This window comes from Siniperca chuatsi, linkage group LG18, assembly GCF_020085105.1.
Source record: "Siniperca chuatsi isolate FFG_IHB_CAS linkage group LG18, ASM2008510v1, whole genome shotgun sequence".
NCBI lineage: Eukaryota > Metazoa > Chordata > Actinopteri > Centrarchiformes > Sinipercidae > Siniperca > Siniperca chuatsi.
Window position 1 is genome coordinate 20,250,925 of NC_058059.1, and position 23,273 is coordinate 20,274,197.

At 39.6% G+C, this 23,273-nt stretch overlaps 1 protein-coding gene across 1 annotated transcript in view; it reads right to left on the reverse strand.

The window, feature by feature from the left end:
• Positions 1-3,307: 3,307 nt before the first annotated feature.
• Positions 3,308-23,273, reverse strand: part of igsf9a (immunoglobulin superfamily, member 9a) — a 61,258-nt gene continuing 41,292 nt past the window's right edge. Inside the window, exons 14-21 of the mRNA XM_044173914.1 lie at positions 23,045-23,235; positions 20,867-21,084; positions 20,414-20,498; positions 19,065-19,235; positions 18,641-18,677; positions 16,048-18,333; positions 15,449-15,522; positions 3,308-13,949 (exon numbers count right to left, since the gene is read on the reverse strand). Coding sequence (XP_044029849.1) covers positions 13,786-13,949; positions 15,449-15,522; positions 16,048-18,333; positions 18,641-18,677; positions 19,065-19,235; positions 20,414-20,498; positions 20,867-21,084; positions 23,045-23,235 — 3,226 coding nt within the window. The 3' untranslated portion in view covers positions 3,308-13,785. The remainder of the gene's footprint in view (positions 13,950-15,448; positions 15,523-16,047; positions 18,334-18,640; positions 18,678-19,064; positions 19,236-20,413; positions 20,499-20,866; positions 21,085-23,044; positions 23,236-23,273) is intronic.

Below are 23,273 nucleotides of genomic sequence, written 5' to 3' on the forward strand. Positions count from 1 at the left end.
ACCTCAGCACACCAGACTGATTGCATTCACTTTTATCTAATTTGTTGTTTGGCCAACACAGTCGACCCCACTAACCCATTTGTAATCAATTTGACTAATGGAATAGTCTATTTGCCTGAAACAGTGAACATTCATTGTGTAAAATAGCCTGTTGACAGCTGTATTTGGAGGTGAAAACGGACAATTTACGTTGTAATCATCGTAGTCTATACTTCACGCCTTAGGCTATGCATCAAAACAGTCTAATGAAAATCATAGAACATATTAGGTTATGATGTATTCTCATCCCTAGACTAGCAATTACAAAGTATGAGGCAACAAACAAGCTGTGTCTTTGTGTATTCCTGCAGGACATTTAGCTTAGTGTCTGCACGACAACTCCCACTGACAGCGACGCACTCCTAATTTTCTGTCACATTTGGCATAATTTAGTTCACATCTGGCATTTTTATCTTTGAAGTGTTTTGTCTGTGGAAAATATAGGTGTGCCGTTGTGCGAAGCCACTAGCAGCCAACAAATTCCAATTCTTTTCAATACACAGTGTGGATATCACAGGCAAAGCAAACTACATGTCAAGGACAATCTCCTCACTCATGGGCCTCGTCTGCTGTTGGAGGCGTTTTGAGGGATCTGGAAGCGAATCAACAGGTGTAATATGGAGATTGTGTGGACATGTGATGTTGTGCAGCTGCTCTGAATGAAATGAACAGCTGCAGGCAGCATCCATCTCATCTGATTGAGGGCAAACTGTCATAGGAGTGACAAGTCACAAGGGATCACAGTAACACCTTAAGCTGGGAACAGACCTGAGGATTATTGAAACCTGTGAATACTAAGCACCATGACAATTTATTTCCACTATACAGATTTTTTTATTTTTTTATTTTTAATCTTGACCAATACTCAAGTCTGTCTGTCTCTGTTACTTAAAGCAACTGAGGATAAGTGTGTTGGGGGGGGGGGTCACTTTCAGACAGTGATTCCCAACCATTTTGACTTGTGACCCCTTAAAATAAAGTCATGTTCACAGGTGATGCCTTGTTGTGGACATGGGTTCAACCAAGGAGTGTATTTTGGTCTTTTTCAGAGATTTTTAAAGGCCTCAAAAAGGTGAAAGTATACAGTATTTCACAAGAAAAAGGCAAAACGTCTAAGAATATATCACCATCATTTATTGTAACAGAAATATAAGTTTTTCTTGCTTTTCCATTTAACCATTTGTGACCCCTCCCATGAATCTTGGGACCCCTTGGGACATCCTGACCCCCAGGTGAGATACTTAGAGGACATGTTAGAATTTTGACCCGATGAAAAGTTACGTAATCACCAAAGTTTTGACAATTCATCCTGAGGGGGACATGAATGTCTGTCCCAAATTTCATGATAATCTATCCAAGTTGTTGTTGACATTTCATCCAAAACCAAAAATGTCAACCTCATGGTGGCACTAGAGGAAAGGTCAGGCAATCATCAAAGTTATTAAAATTCATCCCAAGTAAGAGATGACAATCCATCTAGTAGTTGTTGAGATATTTCTGTCTGAGTAACAAAAAAAAAAGATTAAAAAGTTTAATCAAGCTTTAGTTGCCAGTAGTGGGTATTTTAGGAAAACAAATTAAGTACAATGACAATGATAACTTTTTCAGATACCTTCACTGTAAATGTTCCTTATTATACTGATAAAAAATATAATCTAGGTGGCGCTATGTACAAAATGTATTTGCTAATGCAAATCTTTAAGAGTCAGGGCTGGATAGAGAATTGTGGCAGAACAAAGTGTTACATGTCCTGTTATGCGAGTTAGTGGTCAGTGAACTTGTGCTGTGGCTCTGCACTTTAGGTTTTTATTAGTATGGATTAGTGAATTATCCTATCAACACCTGTGATGACGTCGGCCTCAATTCCAGTTGTAAAAATCAAAACATTTTCAAATAATCTTTGAAATAATCAGAATGACAGGCAGTAACTCGATCAGAAGGCAAATATGGCAAAATATTTTATGGTCATTATTAGGATTAGTTACCTTGACTTAAGTATTCTCTTTGTATGGAAGAAACAGCAGCCAGTCCCCCTTGCTGTTCTCTTGCATTATTGTCTGCCAGTGCTATAATTAAACAGACACACTTGCCGTGTTACTGCCGTAATTACTGAGGAAGTGTGAAAATGCCCACTCAACCCTACTGGTCTTGTAGGTATTTATGAGCAATTCCGTTTGTTCTTTGTTTGGTTTTTCATTTTATTTAGCAGTGTGGTTGTCTGTTGGAGGGTGATCCATGTTAGAAACTTATCACTTCAAATTCATGATGTGAAAATTACAGGCTAAATAATCCTTTTCATATTGTGCCTTTTCAATTCTTGAATAACTTGATAAACTGTGAGAGCTTCCCAGTGATTCCTAGAACAACAGGAAGCCACATAAAGCACAGTAACTGCTGAGCACTGCCTGGAGAGGCTTATTATGCATCACTGCAATGAAGAAAAAGTCAGTAATCATGGAAAAAGTAGCAATGATGGTTATATTTCACTAATCCACAAAGCATTTTTAGTTTGTGGAGCCACAGAGTTGCCATATAACATTTACGCTAAGTGTTAATATAAATGGTGCTTGTCACTTAGAACATTATTGCTTATTTAAATGAAAAAACAGTTACAAGTGTGTGTGTGTGCGTTTATTAGCTTTAATGGGCTCTGGACCCAATAAGAACTGAGCGTGTGTTTTTTCAATATGCCAGTTAAAGGGCTTACCTGCTGACATAGTTAAACTGCTGTGAATTCAGTCCATCTCCAAAAGTGATCCATGATAATCACATCCAGTCTTGATCACAATACAAACGAGATGGAGAAAGGCAGATGAAAAAGGAGCTGTGTCGTCTGAAGCTGACAAAAATGAAACCATCATCTTTAAAACCATCAATTTCCTTGCGAGGCTTCTTTGGAAATAGTTTGCAAACAGAAGGGGAAAGTGCGAACTGAAGGTTGCACTTTCTCACAGAGTACATCTATTTGTCATATAGTTTGAAAATCAACTTTAGTGATTCATTTCTATGCCAGTGAGCACCTACATTCTCCCAAAATAGCCCCATTTTTCAAAGGGTTTGGATCAACAAAGTTCCATTGATTTTGAATGTATTTGTGTATGCAAAACACTCAAAATGAGCAAGGGGGAATACCAGTCAGTTTAAGAATTCACGTTACTTCTCTGATGTAGGAGAGTCCGATCGATATTTGTGAACACCTTTTTATTCCAGTGTCTGCTAAACAATGTAATCTAATGAAGTGGAATAATCTGAGGCTGGGCAAGATAAAAATGGTTCAGGTTTATTTATTAATACAAAAATTAGGTACATACAGTTCTGCCCTGTTAGGTTTTAAACTATGATTTACATAGGAAAAATAGATGATCAGTTTAGAGGCAATGAAAGACAGAGGACCAAAGAGTTTACAAATATATCATGCATTTAACAGTACTGTACATGAATTCTTAAAATATTTTACAACGTTGCATTTTTATTTGAAACAATGGAAACCCTGATTCAGGGATTGCATATAAATAGTATTTATTCAACAAAGTTATCGTTTTACATGACACAAATACACAAAACATAAAAAAATTAAACTACAGCTGTCTTCTAATCAAAAAGGTACATCTCTAAATGTGGCATTAAAAAAAACAAACTTGAAAAGTAAGCCAATGTTTAAAAACTAGAATTCCTCATTGTTCCTAAACAAAATTAGCTCCTAATAAGAAAACTTTAACATTTTTTGATATATTTTTCCATCTTGATGAGCTCTTTTTTGTCGTAAACATTATTGCAACCTTGGCTGCAAGTTTGAGAAAGTTCACGTAAACCCAGTAAATACAGAAGTGAGAACAGAGTAATGTCATAATTCATTTACAAAAGCAAACTACACACAAATATAAGCTTGATTCTAATAATATATGTGTTTTTTTTTCCTGTTTTTAATAATATAAGTGTCTACATTTTCCTTTATTGTAAAAATGTTGTCTCCCTTTCCAAGTATGATGAAGTCCAAAGCTATATATCAGTCAAAATCAAAAACCTCAAAAATGCTTCACAATGTCAACAGGTGCTGTGAGAAATGGTGCTCACTTATCTTCTCGGGGTGGATTCTCATGGACACACTACAAACCACACGTTATGTAATAAGGTCATCAATTCTGGATGAACACGTTTTGTAATCAATGAGAGAATAAAAAACATTTACTGCAAGGTTATTGCCCTCTGGGATAACAAGAACACAGATGTTTTTCAAAAAGCAAGTCTCTTGGGCAAATGCCTAATTAAAGTGAAATAGAGGTTAAGAAAGATTCTGCTGTGCTATAAAACCAATACAACAGAAGAAAAGTCATTCTCTCCCCTGATGCTATTATTCCACACTCTGCTGGGAGGCATTCGGTGAGGTAATTAACTTCGCTGACATGTTGTGAATTCTTGCTTCTCAGACTGAATGCTGGATGTGCAGATAGACTGATTGAAAAAGTCCCATTTAGGTTTCAATCTTTAAATTATCCACGTCCGACCATATTTCTACAGTAATATTGCTGATAATCGCAGTAATTTTACACTTGGCAGGAGATAATAGTCTCGGCTTATCCTCAGCAACAAGCACTAATTGCCATCCTCATTCTTTCTGTCATGCAAAATAAAATACCTGATGTAGTCCACTTGAAGATGGAAAAACACAAAAATAATTATGTCTGCAAGGTTAAATGAAATATAAATGCCACACACCATTTTGACACACACAATATGAAAATGTCACGTACTGCGACTAGAAACTGGTCATGTGTGAATTTCATGTACAATTTTATATGTTGTAGTAACTCCTCAAGCTCATGTTTAGTCCCATGTATCCCACAATGTGGTCATTTTGTTATTTTGCTTTTTTACTGCAGAGCAATGTTTTGTCAGTTTTTGTAGAGATCCTGAATGTCTCATGAGTTGACAATTGGGGCTGCAACTTTTAATTTCATTATCGATTAATCTATCAACTATGTTTTCAATATAATGTTAAATCTAGAAAATAAAGGTAAAAAACATCCCTTACAATATATTATAATGCTTTTATTCAACTAACAGTCCAATACCGAATTTACAATGATATCAAACTGAAAAAAATCAGCAAAACCTAATATGTGACAAGGTGAAACCAGTGTATTTTTGGCTTTTCTGCTTGTTAAATAACTTTACTAATTCACTATTACAATTTCTATCACTTAATTATCTGCCGATTAACTTATTTAATCATGACTCATATCAGCTAGTGCTGTAATGATGAAACAATGAGTGTGGATTGAATGAATGACAAATTTCTGTGTTTTAACTTTAAAATGAATGAGTTGTAAACTCATCTCACTCGCATGTTACACCAAAGTTTCCACTGAAGAGAAAAGTACAGATTGTTAATTGAGCGCTTGCTTTGGCCTCCAGGTAAAACGACTGAAGAACACTTTCCGTTTCTGTCAGTAATCGTGCTTTGAGGTAGGCATGAGCGAATGACTTAAGATAATGGAACAAATTTCTATTCTGACAGAGTCTGACTTAGAGATGACTTAAAACAGGACGTGATTTTCTGAGCTTTTAAGTTATAATCCTGCAGATTTTCATGAAATTAACCCAGACCCCAATCAAAATTCTGTCATTAGCTCTCTAATTAATTAGTTATTGCTAGTGGTGGAGTCCGCCATTCGAATTGCCTTCACGACTATGAAGGATTGTCAGAAAACAATGCATGTATGTAATCCAGTGTTACTGTTGTTTACTCCTACAGTCGTATAAGAGATATATTAAGTGAATGCTAATGCAAACCGAACATTACCTACTGCTGCAGCGCCACATTAAAAGCGTTCAACTGGCGAAACTTGGGGTGGCTTTGATTGTGAAGCAGTCACATGAAACACAGTGTATTTCTCAGCGAGGTTAGCAATGACTGTGATTGCTCATTAAAAATGCATCTGATCAGATTTAAATATTGCAGGGAGTAACGGAACAAGAAAGAAAACTACACGTGCCGCATAAAATCAGATTGTTTATGACATAATGGAAAAAGCCCAATTATTGACTGGTTTCTTTGCTAAAACAGGATGAGTTTGTTTGATTGCACTGTAAACATTTCTACCAGTTGCTCTTTTGTTATATTTCTGATAAAGTAGCTGCTCAAGGAGTGTTTGCTGCCCCCAGAATTCTGGACCTGTAGAATTAAACTGCACTGTTACCACAGTAACCACCGGTGTTCACCATATCAACCAGGACTGAAATCTTATGGAAGATAATTTTAAAAGTTACAAGTCATAGTTTGTTTTAAGCATACTTAACTTTTAATGATACTCCATGAAGTAACTGAGAAGTAAAGGCTATTGAAGAAAATAAACCTAACCATCAGCAAACATTTGTTAAGGGTCACAACAGAGATCACAAACCAAATACAGCATCATACCTCCAGTCTTATGCACCTCCTCTTTTATAAGGATGATGTTAAGCTGTCATTGTGTCACTTCTTGTATAGAAAGCTTAGAAAAGCAATCACAGGATGAAATAAACGTCTTCAATGAAAAATATCACTTCACAAACAACCAGTCACTGGTGGGTTGACAGCTACAGATTGAGCTACGAAAAAAAGCCAGAATGCCAGTGAATACACAGCTGATAAATTCACACCATGTACACGTACTGAAAAACAAAAAATGTTACCTGTCAGTGTGAACTGCTGTTTTGTCGTTTGAATGCAACGAGTGTTTCACCCTTGAAATAAGCTCTTGAAGTACCCGTGCCCAGGCTGCACTTGCACACACTCATTACTGCTTTCTTTGTTTGCTCTCAGCATTGTGAAATCTCAACTCCACAGCCACAGACAAGAAATACGTGTTTGTCCCACCCCTAAATCTCGAATGTCAAAGTGATATAAAAGTCTAAATAAATGGAATTGCAGAGGATTAAAAAAGATGACTGTGACATTACCTCCGATCATTTTCTCGGGATGGGGGTCATCTGGTGCTGCAGCACTAATACCATTAGTTTAATTGGAAGCTGGTTCAGATGTAAGACAAGTATTTTATCAGTCAATGAAATCGGCTGCCCACTCAGTGTCAAAAGAGCAGAATCAAGCTCTATATCTGTACACCAGCACAGACTGCTTCTCTGGTTTACATTGTGTAAATGGAGCAAAGTGAGGAGAGAGTAGCTGTTGTTGCCTTGAAAAACCTGATAAGCACAGAATGTTGCTTTCAACTACATATTTATAATAAAAATAGAATGAAGCTGTTCATTTAGATCTTATGAATCCAACAACATAGTAACTTTAATAATTAATTCTTCTTATAATGCTTACATTTATTAGAATGTTCAGAATTTCTTGAGACGTTATCTGAGCTAACCAGCCATGAGTGGCTACTGTTAGACTCTCTGTTTCTCTGCTGGAAAGACAAGAATCTAATCTGTGATTATGTGTACAGCGCAAAAAAAACAAAAACAAACAAACAACAACAACCATTTATTATGGAGTTCCTATTTTCTCAATCAGCTTCTTACTGGGTGAGAACAATGGGGTCCTACATGAACAGACTATTTTCTTCCAAAGTTCCAAAAGGTTTTGTTATTTTACTTGAGAGATTTCTGTTTTGCTTTTTTTCTCACTGGTTTGAAATGTGTCAGTCAAATCTAATCGAACCACACCCAGACAGTCTTAATGAAGCATTCTGAGTGTTATTAAGAGTTATACTCTGATGGGTTTTTTTAAACTGTTTCTTTTTTAGTCATGAATATTTAATTTAGTTAAGTTATTGAGAAAGAAATCTGGGAATTTCTTCACAAATGTTCAGATATGTGTGAAAATCTGATTATTTTTTTAAATAATACAAAAACAATGAGAGATTTGGACTATTAAAATACCATTTGCAGCTCAAACGTTCTGGTATTTAACAGTTGTTGTTTTTTACCACTTAGAAGAACTCAATCAGCAGCTTATTTGCATTGTCTCCATTTTTATCAGGACTTTCTATAAAATGAAGCAAATTTTTTTGACCTGTCAGTGTTGCAAACGGACCTACTTTACTTCAGCTAACACCCTCTTCTTGCAGCAGAAAAGACAACTTTTCAATGCATTGGCAGATACAGTAGAATCTGAATGAAAATCAGTGTAAACTCATCTGCTACAGTTAAAATAAATCTGGGTATTTTTCAAGTGAAAATTGGTAGAAAATGAAAATGATTAGCTTTAAAGCCACTATGTGGCTATTCCACTGAAACTGACATTTTTCTACAAACTAAAACTTGCTATCTGAGTATTTTGAAAAATGCTGTAATACAGTACAGAGAAGGTTTTACAGTACGTTGACTTTCACTCACATAAAGACTCGAGTTACTCACTAATTATGGCGAGTTTAGAACAACTGGGAGTGGCATATGGTATGTATGTGACATTTCATTTCATTTCATTTCATTTCATTTCATTTCATAGGACCTTGATTGGTTTCTAGCTTCAACAGTCACTTCCTGGCATTTGCAAATAATTCATTCACTACTTAATGGACATAATAAAAGAGTGCTTGCTTTAAAGCTTATCCACCAAGTATGCACAATAACTGAAAAGGGTAGCAGTATAACAATCAGGTTTATGAGCCCTCGCTGTTGTCCACGATTCTCTTTGTGAACAGGTTTCCTTTGTGATGTTTTATTCTGTTGTGCTGTTGTATTGTGTAGTACTGTTGACTGAATCCTCCAGAGCACTCGACACACATCATTTGAATATTTTTTAGCCCTGAATGTCAAAAATGGGCAGATTATTTCTTTGAAAGTATTATATCCAGTAATATTTTCACATACTTTTCCTTGTTTGATCTATTGGAAGCACAATATTTAGATTCAATTTCAAAAACGTAGGCAAAAAAGTAGTGCTGACTACAAATCCCCAGAGCAGCACATGGGGTTTGATCATTTATGGACTTGAGGTACAATATGTGTACACCAGAAAATGAAAATGTTCTACAGAAGTGAAACATTGATTTGCAGTAAATGCAGCCTCTATGAGTGAATTTCAATTATAGGATGGATACCCCACAATGCTCTGGTACACTGTGGAGTTCTGAGTTAATTATTTGGTTGACTAATGTGAAGGCCTTGAGCTAGCAGCAAGCAAAACCAATTTTCCTTTTTCCTCCATTGTTCATGAAGAAAAGAGAGCGTGAGGCATAAGTATGTTTCTCTCAGCAGGTTTAGGGGCAGTGGTGGCCGGTTTGTGCCTGGAAAGTGGCTGGTTTGATCCCCCAAAACTAATAGGTACAATCTTAATCCACGTTGGGAAGTAGGGATTGGCGAGATCAATGGTTTTAGTGTGTCCAATTTTCCAATATCAATATGTATCACAATACAGGATATATACCACACATAAGAGAATCAACTTCATGTCGGATGCAATGAGCTGTGTTCCACTGTTATGCCTTACAAAACTCTTCACACATGTGAGTGCCCAGTCACACCAGAAAGTGGTACGGCAAAATTCATTTGTGCTTCCTTGCCAAATAGGTGGTGCTGGAGGCAGTGGTGGAACGTAACTAAGTACATTTACTCAAGTACTGTACTTAAGTACAGTTTTAAAAATGGACTACATTTATCGGACAGCTTTAGTTACTAGTTACTTTGCAGATTCACATTATTAATACACAATATCAATTAATTATGATTTATTATTACAAATTAAGCTTCCCAGCAGTATATAAAGTAGTTTAATGTTTCAGCTGGTAAAGGTGGGGCTAAGTTAAAGTGATGTTTACACATTAATGCAACAGTAATTATAATCCAATAATATAATATTCTGAAATGGGCAATTTTGCATAATGAGTAATAATAATTAGTTTTGGTATTTTAAGTACATTTTGCTGCTAATACTTTTGTACTTCTACTCAGGTCAAATTTTGAATGCAGGACTATTACTTATTTCTACACTGTCGTATTGGTGCACACACTTTTAAGTAAAAGAACTGAGTACTTCTTCCACCACGGGCTGGAAGCTTGGTGACATACTTACTACATGCCGGTCGTGCAGTGGCTACTGTTGGTTGTAGCTAGTGTTGTTCCTTAAGGCCGGCAAAAGCAGACTGCTGTGTCGCCTCACGTCGCCTGTGCCAAAAAGTCACACTAGAACACACCACACCGACTACAGCGAACAGCCAACTTGCACGTACGTTCTGCACCTGCCTGAGAGGTAATAACTCTCCATACTAGTAGGTGGCGGTAGTCTGCATTCGTCATTCAAAAAGGAAACACCGGAAGACCCAGGACTCCCGATATAAACAAAAGCAGACCCATGGATGTAGTTTTGCCCGCTCTCGCTCAGACGGTTTCGTAAAACAGCTGCTTCTAATTGAGGAAATGTCTGATCTCCTGTTTTGTTCACTGAAAACAGACAGGTCGGATTCTAGACGTTAGTTAGCCAGTTAACGTTAGCACAGTAACAACAACACAATTTTTTTCCAGTGGTCACTCGCAATATTGTAACGAAAAATCCACCTGCGGCCCAAAAAGCATTTTCTCCATAGGCCACAATTATAAAAGAGACGTCTGTAAAACTGTTGACAGGACACCTCAAACTGCAAAACAAGGTCAATTATGACTCTTTCTATTATGAATTATTGATCCATGGGAGGTTTTACAAACGTTCCTTGAGCCGAGAAAAGCTATTTAAAAATCTTTGACGTCATCACAATGTAAAGTCTATGGGCCGAGCGGGAACTCACGGTCGGGGCCAGTGGGAGAAACACTGCTGTGCTTATTCAGTGGGCTGCATACCCCGGAAGTAAACCCGGAAGCTAGAAAACTTTTTTGCCATATGCGCGAGCAATTCTCATTGGAATGAATAGGTACCATTTTGGGGTAATTTTTTTAGTTTTTATAATACATCGATGGGACCGACGATTGCCAACGGTGCGGAACACACCGCGAAAACCAGGGCTACAGATGCCCACCGACAGCCAATGGGTCAGGGCCTTTAAAGACAGTCACCAATATTTCTCAGCGAATGTGCTCTCATGTGGCTGTGGCTCTCTGGACTGACTGTGTTCAGTGAGTGGAGGAGAGCTTAATTTGGGTCTGAAACTTTGCTGTTATAAATTCTGATGCGATTGAGCACTCAAATAAAAAAAAAAACTTGCTTGTAATGCTTAAATTTGGACAACAGCATTTTGTTAAACGATCTATAAACTAGTCCATAAACAATAATGGTGAATTATCGCCCATCCCTACGAGGATGTGATCAGTACCTGCTGTTGACATGGCCTCAAACAAGGCATTTAACCAATCAACTGGTGCCACTTATCAGCACCACTGTGGGCTCCCAAGTGTCAATGTGAACAGCTGCGTGAGTATAATGCAGGTGTTGCTGGGAGAAAAGCAGTCATCATTAAGTGAATTGACCCTTGGTAAATTAAAGTCAAAATAAAAGCTCATTTCTCTTTATGCCTTTTACAAGGACAAACCCTACAAGTTGACATGAGCCTCTTCAATTACCAAACATTATTAGAGGTCTTGCTTCGCTGAACAACAAGACGGCCTGGAGAGGACACTAAGGCTTTCATCCAGACTGAGTAGATTTTTGGATTCCAAAAATTCTCAGTATATTAAGGGCAAAAAAGCAGATAATGATCTCTGTTGGCAAACTACACTTTTAGAAACAGTGTTAAACTAAAGCAAAACAGTAACAGAGTAGCAAAATAACCTATAATATTCTATTTTTCTATCTTATTTATTGGCATTTCATAAACACCTCTTTTGTTAAACTCAAAGGTGATTGATGATATCTAAAAACTTAACCATGATGATTACGTTTTTAGATGATGACTGAGATCGCTTTGTCCCTTGTGTGGCCACTGAGTCATCCCTGGATGATGAATGCATATCAAACTGCACACAGAGAATGCGGTGAATCTATCAGCACAGTGAAACGCTTTGATATCGGCAGATTGGCACTGTCTGAAAAGAAAATGTCAAGAACGTGATGGTGATAGGTCACAAAGCGAAACAAACTTTTAAAGCTCTGCATAAGGGTAAAGGTGATTTTGTGTCTCCATTACTTTTACGCTGACCTGTATTGTTGAAAACCACTATTTTTCAAGTGAAATTCAACGAAGAGAGCAAGCAGAATACCCTGAAACAAGCCATTCAGTACTTTGGCCTTTTATTTTGCGGTTTGAAAAAGAGAATTGAATTGATGAGATAAAAGCTCACTCTCTGCCAGTGCCAGGTCATTTTCAGTGGGGTGGCCAGGATGGGACCAGTGGTCATTTTGTGGTGGTACAGAAATCACTATTATATGAACATAAAAATGTGTCTAACTAGAAAATAAAGGGCTATTTTAGGCACCTACAACACATTACTCTACATTATTTGGAATTCAGGCAGTGGTGGAATAGATCAAATAATATTTAGTGTATCCAACATTTTTTTCTTATTTCTGCAGGTAAAGTAACAAAGAAGCTTACACTATAAGTACAAAGCTACAGAGTATTGCTACTGTTCTGAGAGCAGATGTTCAGCTCAGCCTATGGTGCTCAGCAGCACTATGCTCATTCTCTGTCACCGTAGCATCAGGGATACAGAGACAGACAGAAACATAGGTAAAAGGAGTTTCTTAATCAAAGTCTGATTACATTGTATGTAACCAATAAATATAATCAACATGTACATAAAACCGAGAATTCTTGATTCAGAATAAATGTGACATCTCAAAAAAGCTGCAAAAGTATTTGAAAGTAAATCACAATAGAGGCCTTGCACGGAATGTTTGTGTAGTTCTTTCTTCCAGCATGACTGCCATTGGTACCAAAGGTATGATTTATATTATGACTGATGAGGATGGATTGATGGATGGATGGATGGATAGATGGATAGATAGATGAGTATAGTATATAATTTATATTATGATTGAGGAGTATTATGATTTATTTCAATGTAGCTAATCAAGTTACTGTAGCAATAGGTTCAATCTTGCAGCAAATTAATGTATCCTTTAGCAGAGGTTAGAGTGTGTTTCCTATCACTTTCTTTTGGATTATCTAAAAACAAGCCCCTACTAGGAAGCTAGGCAGAAATGATACTGGTGAATTAACGTTATTATTTGAAATAAAATGGAATGTACTAACATACACTAGTGAGCAGTGAGTAACCACCAAATATATTGTCTCCAATTTCCCTGATAAAAATGATTAAAAATATAATTTGACTTAAACTGGTATGACTCAAAATGTAACAATACATCTTTTTTTGTGCCTCGTGAACTGTTTATTTATGGATTACCTTAGGTTTTTGCATGATGCATTTGTTCCTCCTGGCATGCTAGGGGCTCTAAATCGATACAGTCACGGATGGAATAATTAAAAGTGTCTAAAAGAAATCTTCCGTCTGATACTATTAGCTTAACTGTAATCATTTGTTGGTTTACTAGACTTGCCCGTTGTAAAGTCTCCAGAGGCACTTGTGGGTGCACACCTAAGTGGGTGTGTGGGTGCACCTAAAATGCATCCCAGTGTGTTGCGGCTATACAGAAATGGTTCCGCCTCTAAAAAAAACCATTATTCTGCCCAAGACAAAAAGCCCCAAATAGGCAATTACGACTGCGGTGGCCAATAGGGTGGCCAGGCTTCACTCCATGGTGGCCACAGCCACCCCGCAAATCTGTCGTTGCTCTCTGCCACATGCACTTTTTGTCACCTTGTGATGTGAGTCAATGAGTGAAAGGACACACTAGGCGAGATGAGCCGAAGGCTGGCGCTGTCAGAACAGCACGGTGTCTGGTTCTGGCTCAGCGGTGCAGCTGCTTTGATGCCCCGGGAGCAAAGAGAGCTGAGTGCAATTTTTCAGTGCCTTAGTGGAGCACTGCATACTGGGAAGGCTATAGCACCGAGCAGGCTTCAGTAGATTCAATGAAGGAAGCAGGCCTGTGGGTAAAAAGAAACTTGTGAAATTATCTTTGAGTTTCCTGATATTTTACCGCAGATGTTATTTCATTAAATGCCTGCACCCTGTTGGTTTGCCCTCCATCCTGAACTTCCACAGATATGAAACACTCACAGGTTAAGGGTGGATATTAAATATTGGCTCTTGAGTGCAAATGCAGGTTAGCTTGCGAGTTAATTCAGAAGAGCGAGTGAAAACATGTCTGACCTTTCTCTTAATTGTTTCCTGAAAATACAGTAACAAATGTCACCTAGATCAGATTAGAAATTGCTAAGTGTTCCAGTAATGGCTTGTTAAATGTTGCTCTCTACCACATATTCAACACTGCCACTGCATAAAGAATAAAATAAAATAAAAAAAAATCATGACAAGATGCACAAGCCCACTGGTTTGAATATACAATTGAGCCAGAAGGGAACACTATACTACAAATGAATTAAATACATTTTAATAATAAATACAGAATACGTATCAACAGACAAATCAGTCATCAAAAAGCTTACATTAAATTCCAAATATCTATCAATTAGCCGGTTTCCACTACAGCAACTTTTCCAGGGGCCCAGGAACCATTTCAAACCGGAGGAACCCGGCTCTAAATTTTGTTCCTCAACCATAACTGATGGTGTAAGAAAAGTTGTAGCTTCTGATGTTTCAGAAGGTATCGGGGCAGAGTTTGAAGTGCTTGATGTCGCTCTTTGGGCCAAAAGCCGCTACAAAGAGTGTACAGCTTCATTTGCACAGTGAAAAAGCACTAGGTGCCACTAAAATCATTAGATTTCACTTTCTTTAATATTTATTGACGTTAAAAACAAAGTTATGAGCGGCGATCTAGATAACCATAAAACACTCATCGGATCATTACTACTTTGGAGACAGGTTCTCTGGATTTTCTCCTTTTCCACTTTTGCATGTCTCCTTTGCATTAGTTCAAACATCAGTCATACAGAGTGACATGTTTTTACTCTAATGGGCAGATTTACTAGTTCCACCAGCCTATTAGAAGTTTTTTCCTTTTTATATGATCATATTTTTCAACTTCTTTTTGGAGGGAAGGCTTGGTGAGCCCAAAGCAGATGACTGAAGGCAGTGCGAGTAACTAATAGGCTAAAAAACAGCTCCCCTCCTCACCTACCAAATGACGCCAGCCAATCAGGTAACGACTATTGCTCTCCCATGCGATCACCCTAAAAGATCTAATGACCCCCCCCATACCAAATGTGATGCCCCACCCTTACTCAAGTCCTCATGGCATTCCCACAGGTTAAATGGTGAGGATTTGTCTACTGAACTAAAGATACCGTTAGGATCAACAGAGATCTAACTTCACAACAATCACCCAGTGTATCATTTTGTTTTGCTGCAGCATTGTACTGTATTGATTAATGATTCTAAACAGACAAATGTATCTAGTTTTTCACCAGTGTTTATACCGAAAATGAGAACTGCTTATTATTAATAAGAAAAGAAAAATCCTCACCATCACGGTCTCCAGGCTGTGAGCAGAAATCAGCAGCATCCCACTCATAATTCTCATCAACGGAGGCCTTTCTCCTGGGAGAGGTCACAAAACACCATTTATTATAATAGAGTTTGGATGTTTAATGCCAGTTTGGATGTTTAATGCACACACTCATCAATGTCTACAAATTGCAGAGCATACATCAAGTCCATTAGAGACTCGTCTCTCACAAAAGAACTTTTTTCTACTCAAATACTTTCATGTTTCATACTTTGAGATTTAAATCAGAGATTTTTTAGGGTATGTTTGCTAATATATCTTCTAACATCCTACTAAGATATTTTACTTGATGAAATGTTTGCATACAGCACAAAGACACTGAATGAATCTCCATAATTCTCAGTTGTTTTATGCAATTTATCACTTTGTTGAGCTAGTCAAACAGATAAATTGCTTTTTATATTGTTTTGACATTGCTCACACTATTTCAAATCATAGCATGATGTGCTAACAGAATTTGAGACCCATGCACTTCAATACAGTTTATATAAAAATATAGTACTTAGTAAAAGTATATAGCAAAATATAATTTCCCTCATTCATTATGTCCTTAATACCTTTGGCTTAGCTCCATTTGGTGACTGTGCTTGTCCTCTGTGCTGCCCTGGCTCTCCTCTACAGTCTCAGGTGAGCTGGTGAGGGTTGGGGAAACAGGGTGACACAGGGAAAGGCGTCCATTAGCGGGTTCCATGCTGCCTCGGCCGCTACTGGCATAACTGTTGTAGCTGCTCCCAGACTCTGGTACTCCATCATAGCCTCCTGCCTCCACTTCTAGTGCCTCTTGATCATTGTTATCCGGCGGTAAGCATCTAGAAGCTTTCTTCATGGCCTCCAAGGAACCTTCTGCATCTTTCGTGGCCTCCTGGTAGGTGATTGGCCATTTGGCAGCACTGGGAAAGATGGACAACTCTCTTCTTGGCTTGTAGTGGCAAGGGACGTCAGGATTTGGTATGGGCCTCTCTGGACTGCTCCTTGGAGATATAGGGTCCACAGCAGGTGAACAGGAGGCAGCTTGGGTAGCAGAAGGAGGTTTGGAGAGCTTCCTAGTAGAAGATCTCTGGGGCTCCCAGGACAGAGAGTCTGGACGACAGGAAGATGCAACAGAGCAGTTCTCCTGGCTGAGAGAGTCTATCCACGCATCAGGAGTCAGGAATTTGGCATTTTTCCGTCTCCTTGAGTCAAGGCTCTGACTTCGCTGCTTAGAGTCCCAGATTTTAGAGCCTTGGGTCACAGCTCTGCAGAGTTCTGGTTCTGGAGGTTGCAGAGAAGCTGGGACTCTGATAATATCATCCACAGAAGCAGGGCTGCAGCAATTAAAGCTTGTGCTCCTACTCATGTCTTCATACTGGACTCTGCGAGTCAGCGAGTGCCCTTGTTGCACATGAGAGGCGATTCTGTGGTGCAGCATAGGCTTTGTAGGCCGCATTACACATGCCTCCAACTCTGGCTCATCCACACTCATCTCAACACACACAACTTCATCAGTGGGCTCGGGGAACGCTACCTCCGCTTTTGAAGAGTTTGGCACTGCATCAAGAGCCGAATTAGATCTTGCAGTATATTTATTGCTATGGAAAGACAACGTTGAAAGGTTGCCATGACTAAGATTGTTCTGTCTCCGTGCCTCAGAGCATGAATCATTCGTTTGCATTTCTAAGAGTGTGGATTGTGGTGAATTATCATAGCCCGCTGGTGCTGCCTCTACCCTTTCATGTCTCTGGTGCTTTGAGGAGAGATGTGGGAGAGTTAATCTGTCTTTGGAAAAACTGCCTGCCTCCTCAGATTGGAGGGGGGTCTGTTTGGTGAAGGATGAAGCGGGATGATGGTTGTTGGATGGAAATGGTTGAAATGAGGTCCGGGCCGGGATCAGAGTGGGAGGAGAGACAAGAGGACAGGATTCCCAATACACAGAAGATGAAGAGAAAGGGCTCGGTGACAGTCCAAAGCTCTCCTTGCTGCCCTGGGGGTATCTGTGTGGCAAGGTGCTGCTCTTATATTCCCACAAAAGCTCATAACCACCAGCCTCTCTCCCCTCCAAGTCTGAATACTCCCTCCTCATTTCTCTCATGGAGCTTCTTTCCAGCGTGTACTTCTGGAGCTCCCTCTCCAGCTCCTCCCTCTCCTGAGCCAGTTTCAGGCAGTGACTCAGGTTTCCTCTCTCCCGCTCGTGCTCCATTTGGAGAACCAGATTGCTGGCGGTCGTAGATGGCTGACCTAGGCCTGATCGGATATGTGGTAGCACTGGAAATGTAGGAGTTAGTTCTCTGTTGTGATGAGGAACGGTAGCTAAACTACTGTTTGAGCACATGCTGCTGAGGTCGGGAAAGTCATTGCAGCTTGCTTTCTGATCCAAAACATAGGGGACGTGATTGGGCAGGCGCTGGGTCATGCCACAAATCTGGCTTGTGGAATTAGCCTCTGCTGGTTTGCAAGATGGGAGATCAACAGAGAGCACAAACGGTGGCTCTTTCCTGTCTTCCCTTTCCGAGTGCAGTGACACAGACCTTCGGACTCTGGCAGGTTGATCATACCTAACGCTTTTCTTGCTGTTAACACTCAGCATGTCATTGTCATATGGTGAAAGTAAGAAGCGCCCATCTGGACCTCTGGAGATCAACTCAATTTGAGGTGAAATCGGAGAAGACGTTGTCCTAGTAAGGCGGCCTCTGCTGTAGTTGGACAACAGAAGCTTCCGCCGATGCTGATTCTCAGTGCTAAGGGAGGAACAGTCAGTCTGCGAGGAGGACGAGGTGGTGGTAGAGGAAGTGGTGGGATAGAGGATACTGGCTGGAAGTAGGCTTTTCTTCAACACACTGTCTGGACTGCCAGTGCCTGAAGTCTTTCTGTGTGAGAAAGAGAAAGAGGGGGAGGGAGGGGTGAAAGAAGAAAATTGTAAGAAAAAGCGGAGGTATAAGAGGGAGAGAAATAGAGACAGAGAATATAAGATTGAGTGAGAGTGAAAGAGGGGGCGGGAGAGATGTAGACAGAGAGAGACCAAAACAGCAGCAGCAGCAGCAATAGATGAAGATGAGCAAGAAAAATAAGATATGAAATAGAAAATAACTGAAGTGCTGGCATTTTCAACATATTTGTAATGGAAGCAGAGGGAAAGGTCAATGGGAGGTATTATAATGGGAGGTATATACTTACATTGATGGGGAGCATTTATAGATGGCAGGAGGGGGCTCTGAAAGGGAGGGAGAGGGGCAAGATGGTATCTGACTCATTAGGATACAACCACACTGACCAAGAGGTAAAAACATTATCAACCCTAATAAGAGCCCATTAAAGGGCCCGAGGCATCCAGGCTTGTCCAAAAAGTTAATTACACTTACATTTATCAGCCACTAATGAGAAATTACCCTAATTAGCAAGTAATGTAAATGACATCAATAACTTTTACAACTGAATGGATGAGCGGGGGACAAGAGGAGCGCCAAATTCATGCAGTGGGGTATGATTTATATAATGGATTGAAAGTGCCTTCAATATTTTATTGAATAAATGATGATATTCATGATGCAGTTCATCAAAGTGAGTGTCTGCTGAGTCTCTGGAGTGAGGGGCGTTTTACCGTCCTTCTTCTTTCTGCGGCGCTGGTCCCTCTTGTGGCTGATGACACAGGCGGACCCCAGCAGCAAGACCAGTGCCAAGCACATGAAGCTGACCCCGCCCAGCACGCCGGCCAGTAATGGTTCTGGGACAAACTCCAGGAGTCGGGATGTGGCGGGGTATATGTCCATCCCTGTGACATTATTTCATTAGTGAGATATATTAATAAATAAAAATAAAAGCAAGTGTGACTGTAGAGTCAGCAAGAACCATAAAAAAGTACAAAATAATTTAATTAAAAGAACCAGAAATAAACCATTGCTTGCCGTAGTAGCAACACACACTTGAGAACAATAACAAGACTAAGACAATAAAGAGAAGTTTAAAAATGCAAATATAATTCTTCCCCTTTTTTCTTATACATTTTTCTATATTTTTATTTGTAAACTTAGATTATTTTTTTCAGAAATAAAAAGATATTTTTGATACATTTCAAACATGTTTTTAAAAAAGTAGATATTTTTTATTTTGAAAATACAAATTTCAAAATAAATGTTGATACATTTTAGGTAAGGATACACTTAGGTATACATTAAAACATATTTTAGACATTTATATTTTAATTTATAAATATAATTTCTGAAATTGAAATTGATAGGATATTTATAAATTATTAATTTAAAAAAATGAGTTTGAAAGAGAAAAAGCTTTGTTCATGAAGCTGTATAATCATCTCATCAGACTGGCTGACCTTCAGTACATGCATATTTCATGCCACTTGCGTCAGTCTGTTACAACTACAGTAATATACTATTCATTAACATCACAAACAAAGAAACCAGTAAAAAATAATACAAGATTGCTATGAGGTTTGGTCGTACCAGTGGATCTAATCTCAAATCTATGTCCCTGATAATCATTATCAGCAAATCATAAACTGTTGACTGTTTTGCATAATTTGCTCATTCAGACGTCAAATTTAGATTATCAGCAGAGCTATGTTAAACAATATACAATCTATGGCCCTGATTGTTTAGGCAGTCCATGGGCGATACCAGTGGGGGTTGTAAATCCCTCCGATATCTCTGTGCCATATGTTATGAAACATTCATGTCACATTCACATAAGAATCAAAAAAGACCAGTACAAATTCTATCACTAACTCTTTTGAGAATTATTAGTGGAGCTATTTCTATCATTCAGGCTTCTAATGGACAGTATTCCCCGAGGCACTGCTCTAATTTTGGTCCAACGCTGGGAACAGAGGGACGGGGGAAGAAATAAAGAACAGGAGACAGAGAGAGGAGAATGTGTTGAAACAGAGGGTGGGGAGAGAATGCGAAGGGGGCAAGGTTGCTCTCGAACACCTACCCACAGTGGAGACATTGACTGATGGACCGGGCTCGCTCAGCAACTCCCCACGACGAGATAGCAGCCGCAGCTCGTACACACAGTCCTGAGACCAGCAGCCGCACACACACACACAAACACACACGCACACACACACACAGAGTGGGGAGGACAGAGGATGAAACCACACTTTGTCAACACGGGACTGTGCCTGCAATGCTAATGAAGTTCATTTGAATTTGTGTAGGCCTATACAGAGGAGAAAAAGAAGGATGAAACAGGGAGAAAGAAGAAAAGACAGTGCACACCGATTGGAAGATGACAGAAAAGTGATGGCTGCCATGTAGTGTGCATAATTGAGAGTGTACAAAAGTAAAACCACGGAGGTATAGCCTAGATAAAAAATCTCCAAGGCATTCAACAAGCAGCGTGGTCTGATTAGTCTCAGAGGGAGCAGTGTGACTAGCTTGTTACCTTGTGCAGACCCAGAACGACTATCTCGCTACTGTTGGCACTCAAGTCCTCATCCAAGTTAAACCACTCCCCCTGCTCGGTGCGGGATTGGAGAACAAAGCCCGTGATGGGAGGGTGTTGAGCTTCAGGAGGGGACCACTGCAGAACGACACCTGCTGAGCTCTGATTAGCAGACAGCGACGAGGGAGGCTTTAGTTTACTTCTCCTTGGTGGAGGATCTGATGCAGAGAAATAAAAAAGACCTTCAGTCGATCAGCCAGGTCCGTTCTGGCGGAAATATTTAATTAGAGTGGAAGAACGGCCACAGATGTTCAAACTCGAGGGTGTGAGGGGAGTAGGGTTGGGGTTAATAAGTTGCAATATACAGTTTATTGACCAGTTTTTTAGGTTTGATCAAACCTCAGGCAAACAGTGTGAGACATCTTTACTATATTTAATATCTAATAGTATTATTTCAGAAAGTTTGATTAATATTGTGATTATACTATTTACCGTGATATTTTTGCCAACAATAATCATAGCATGTACCTTTGATACTGCCACATCCCTACTGCCACATTGAAATAACAGGTCACTTACTTTGGCACACAACTATTACGTTGAGCTTGGAATATTGATGATGATTGCTTATGCATAAAAGTTTAACAATTGGGAGATTCCAACTACTGAAATTGACATGATCAACTAGATTGTTTCATCATGGAAGACCTTTGGGAAAAGAATCCAAATGTTGTTTTTCTACCTCTTATCCAGCAGCGGGTTGCATCTTCAAAGGTATTTTCTCAGATGTCTCAAGGGTGTCTACTCTCTGCTGGGAAGGATAAAATGTTTCCAGGGGGCAAAATCAACATTTAACTCACAACATTTCCACAGACTGCACCATCCACTGCCCTGGACTGCCAGGCTGATGACTAAACATACCTTAATGTACTGTACATCCAGCTAAGAAGAAGAGAAGAGCAGTGGCACATTGTTTGGAAACACTGGATTGGAATGTTGAGTTTGCCCTTGGCGAACTTTTGACCATTCCAGGAAGACTGTAGGCATCTGTAACATCCTGAAAATAACTTTGAAGATGCAACCCGCTGCTGGATAACAGGTGAAATAAGACTAAGCTACACTAGCAGCTCTGTGAGGCTGTATTTAGGCACAGTGGTGCTTTGAGGCAAATGGTCTGACATTGCTAACATGATGTACAGGCTCGTTAGCAGGTATAATGTTTACCTTTGCCTTTTCTAATTAGCAGTAAAAGTAAAGCCGAGGCTGATAGAAATTTCACTAGTTTTGAAGGTATTTGGTCATAAACCAAAGTAACAAATTACAATTTAGACCTGATGATGTTGCTAGATGTATAATTAGGGAGGTTTGAGAGTTCCCAGCAAACTCTCAAAATCCTTGGAGTAAAAAGGACTGCAGTGCAGAAGAGCCACCAAGAACATTCTGGAGGCTGCTGAAAAGCCCCTGTGGATCCAGAAGGGGGACCCGTGGAGCAGAGTGTGACCCCGGGATCATCACTGAAGACGGGTCCAAGTAGCACCAGAAGGTGTGTTCTAGAACTACGGGGATCATCAAAGTTATGTCTGTCCAAAATATCATGGCAGTCCATCCGAAGTTATTGAGAGATTTAAGTTTGGACCAAAGAGGTGAACCGACCAACAGACCGACCGACCGACCAACGTTGCCATCCGTAGTCGGTAGTGTGGCTAAAAATTATGTTTAGGTTTGTGCTGGGAATGCTATGTGACCAAATGGTGGAGTAATGTACAGAGTACTTAAGTAACTGATGAGGCAGCCTGAACTGCAAAAACAGCTGTGATCGTAGAGCGGCGTTTCCTTCTCCAACAAACCATCTATGGCTGAGTACAGATACCAGCTTGTGGTTAGAAAATCAACCAAACAATAGCCAAGTTTCATTTTGGCCTTTGGGCGAGTTATTCAGGGAATAAACTTTAATAAGCTACAGTTGTAAAGATATAATCTGCTGCTGCAGCGTTTGCCATTTCAACCGGTGAAAGTGACAGCCAGCACCGGCTAAAAATTAAAAGCCTGCTAGCTGAATGTTTTGTACGTTGATAATAAAAATGAGTAAGGAGAAATACAACACTCGATAAGAGATTCAAAATGGAATCGGCTATTGGAATGCATCGGCTTTATATACAACTGCGGAATGGTACCAACCCAAGGTCCGTGCGGTGGCAATCTCGCTGAAGGGTCCTGTGCCCATTTTATTGTGAGACAGGATGCTGAACTGGTAGTCGGTGACAGGAGACAGGCCTGTCACCTGCAACCTGGTGCCAGAGGAGGGGGGCACGGGCACAGAGAACCAGTCCTGCTTCCCATCATTATCACTCGCTGAAATCTTCTTCACCCTGCAGAGGGAGAGAGACCGAGAGAAAAGAAGTGAGAA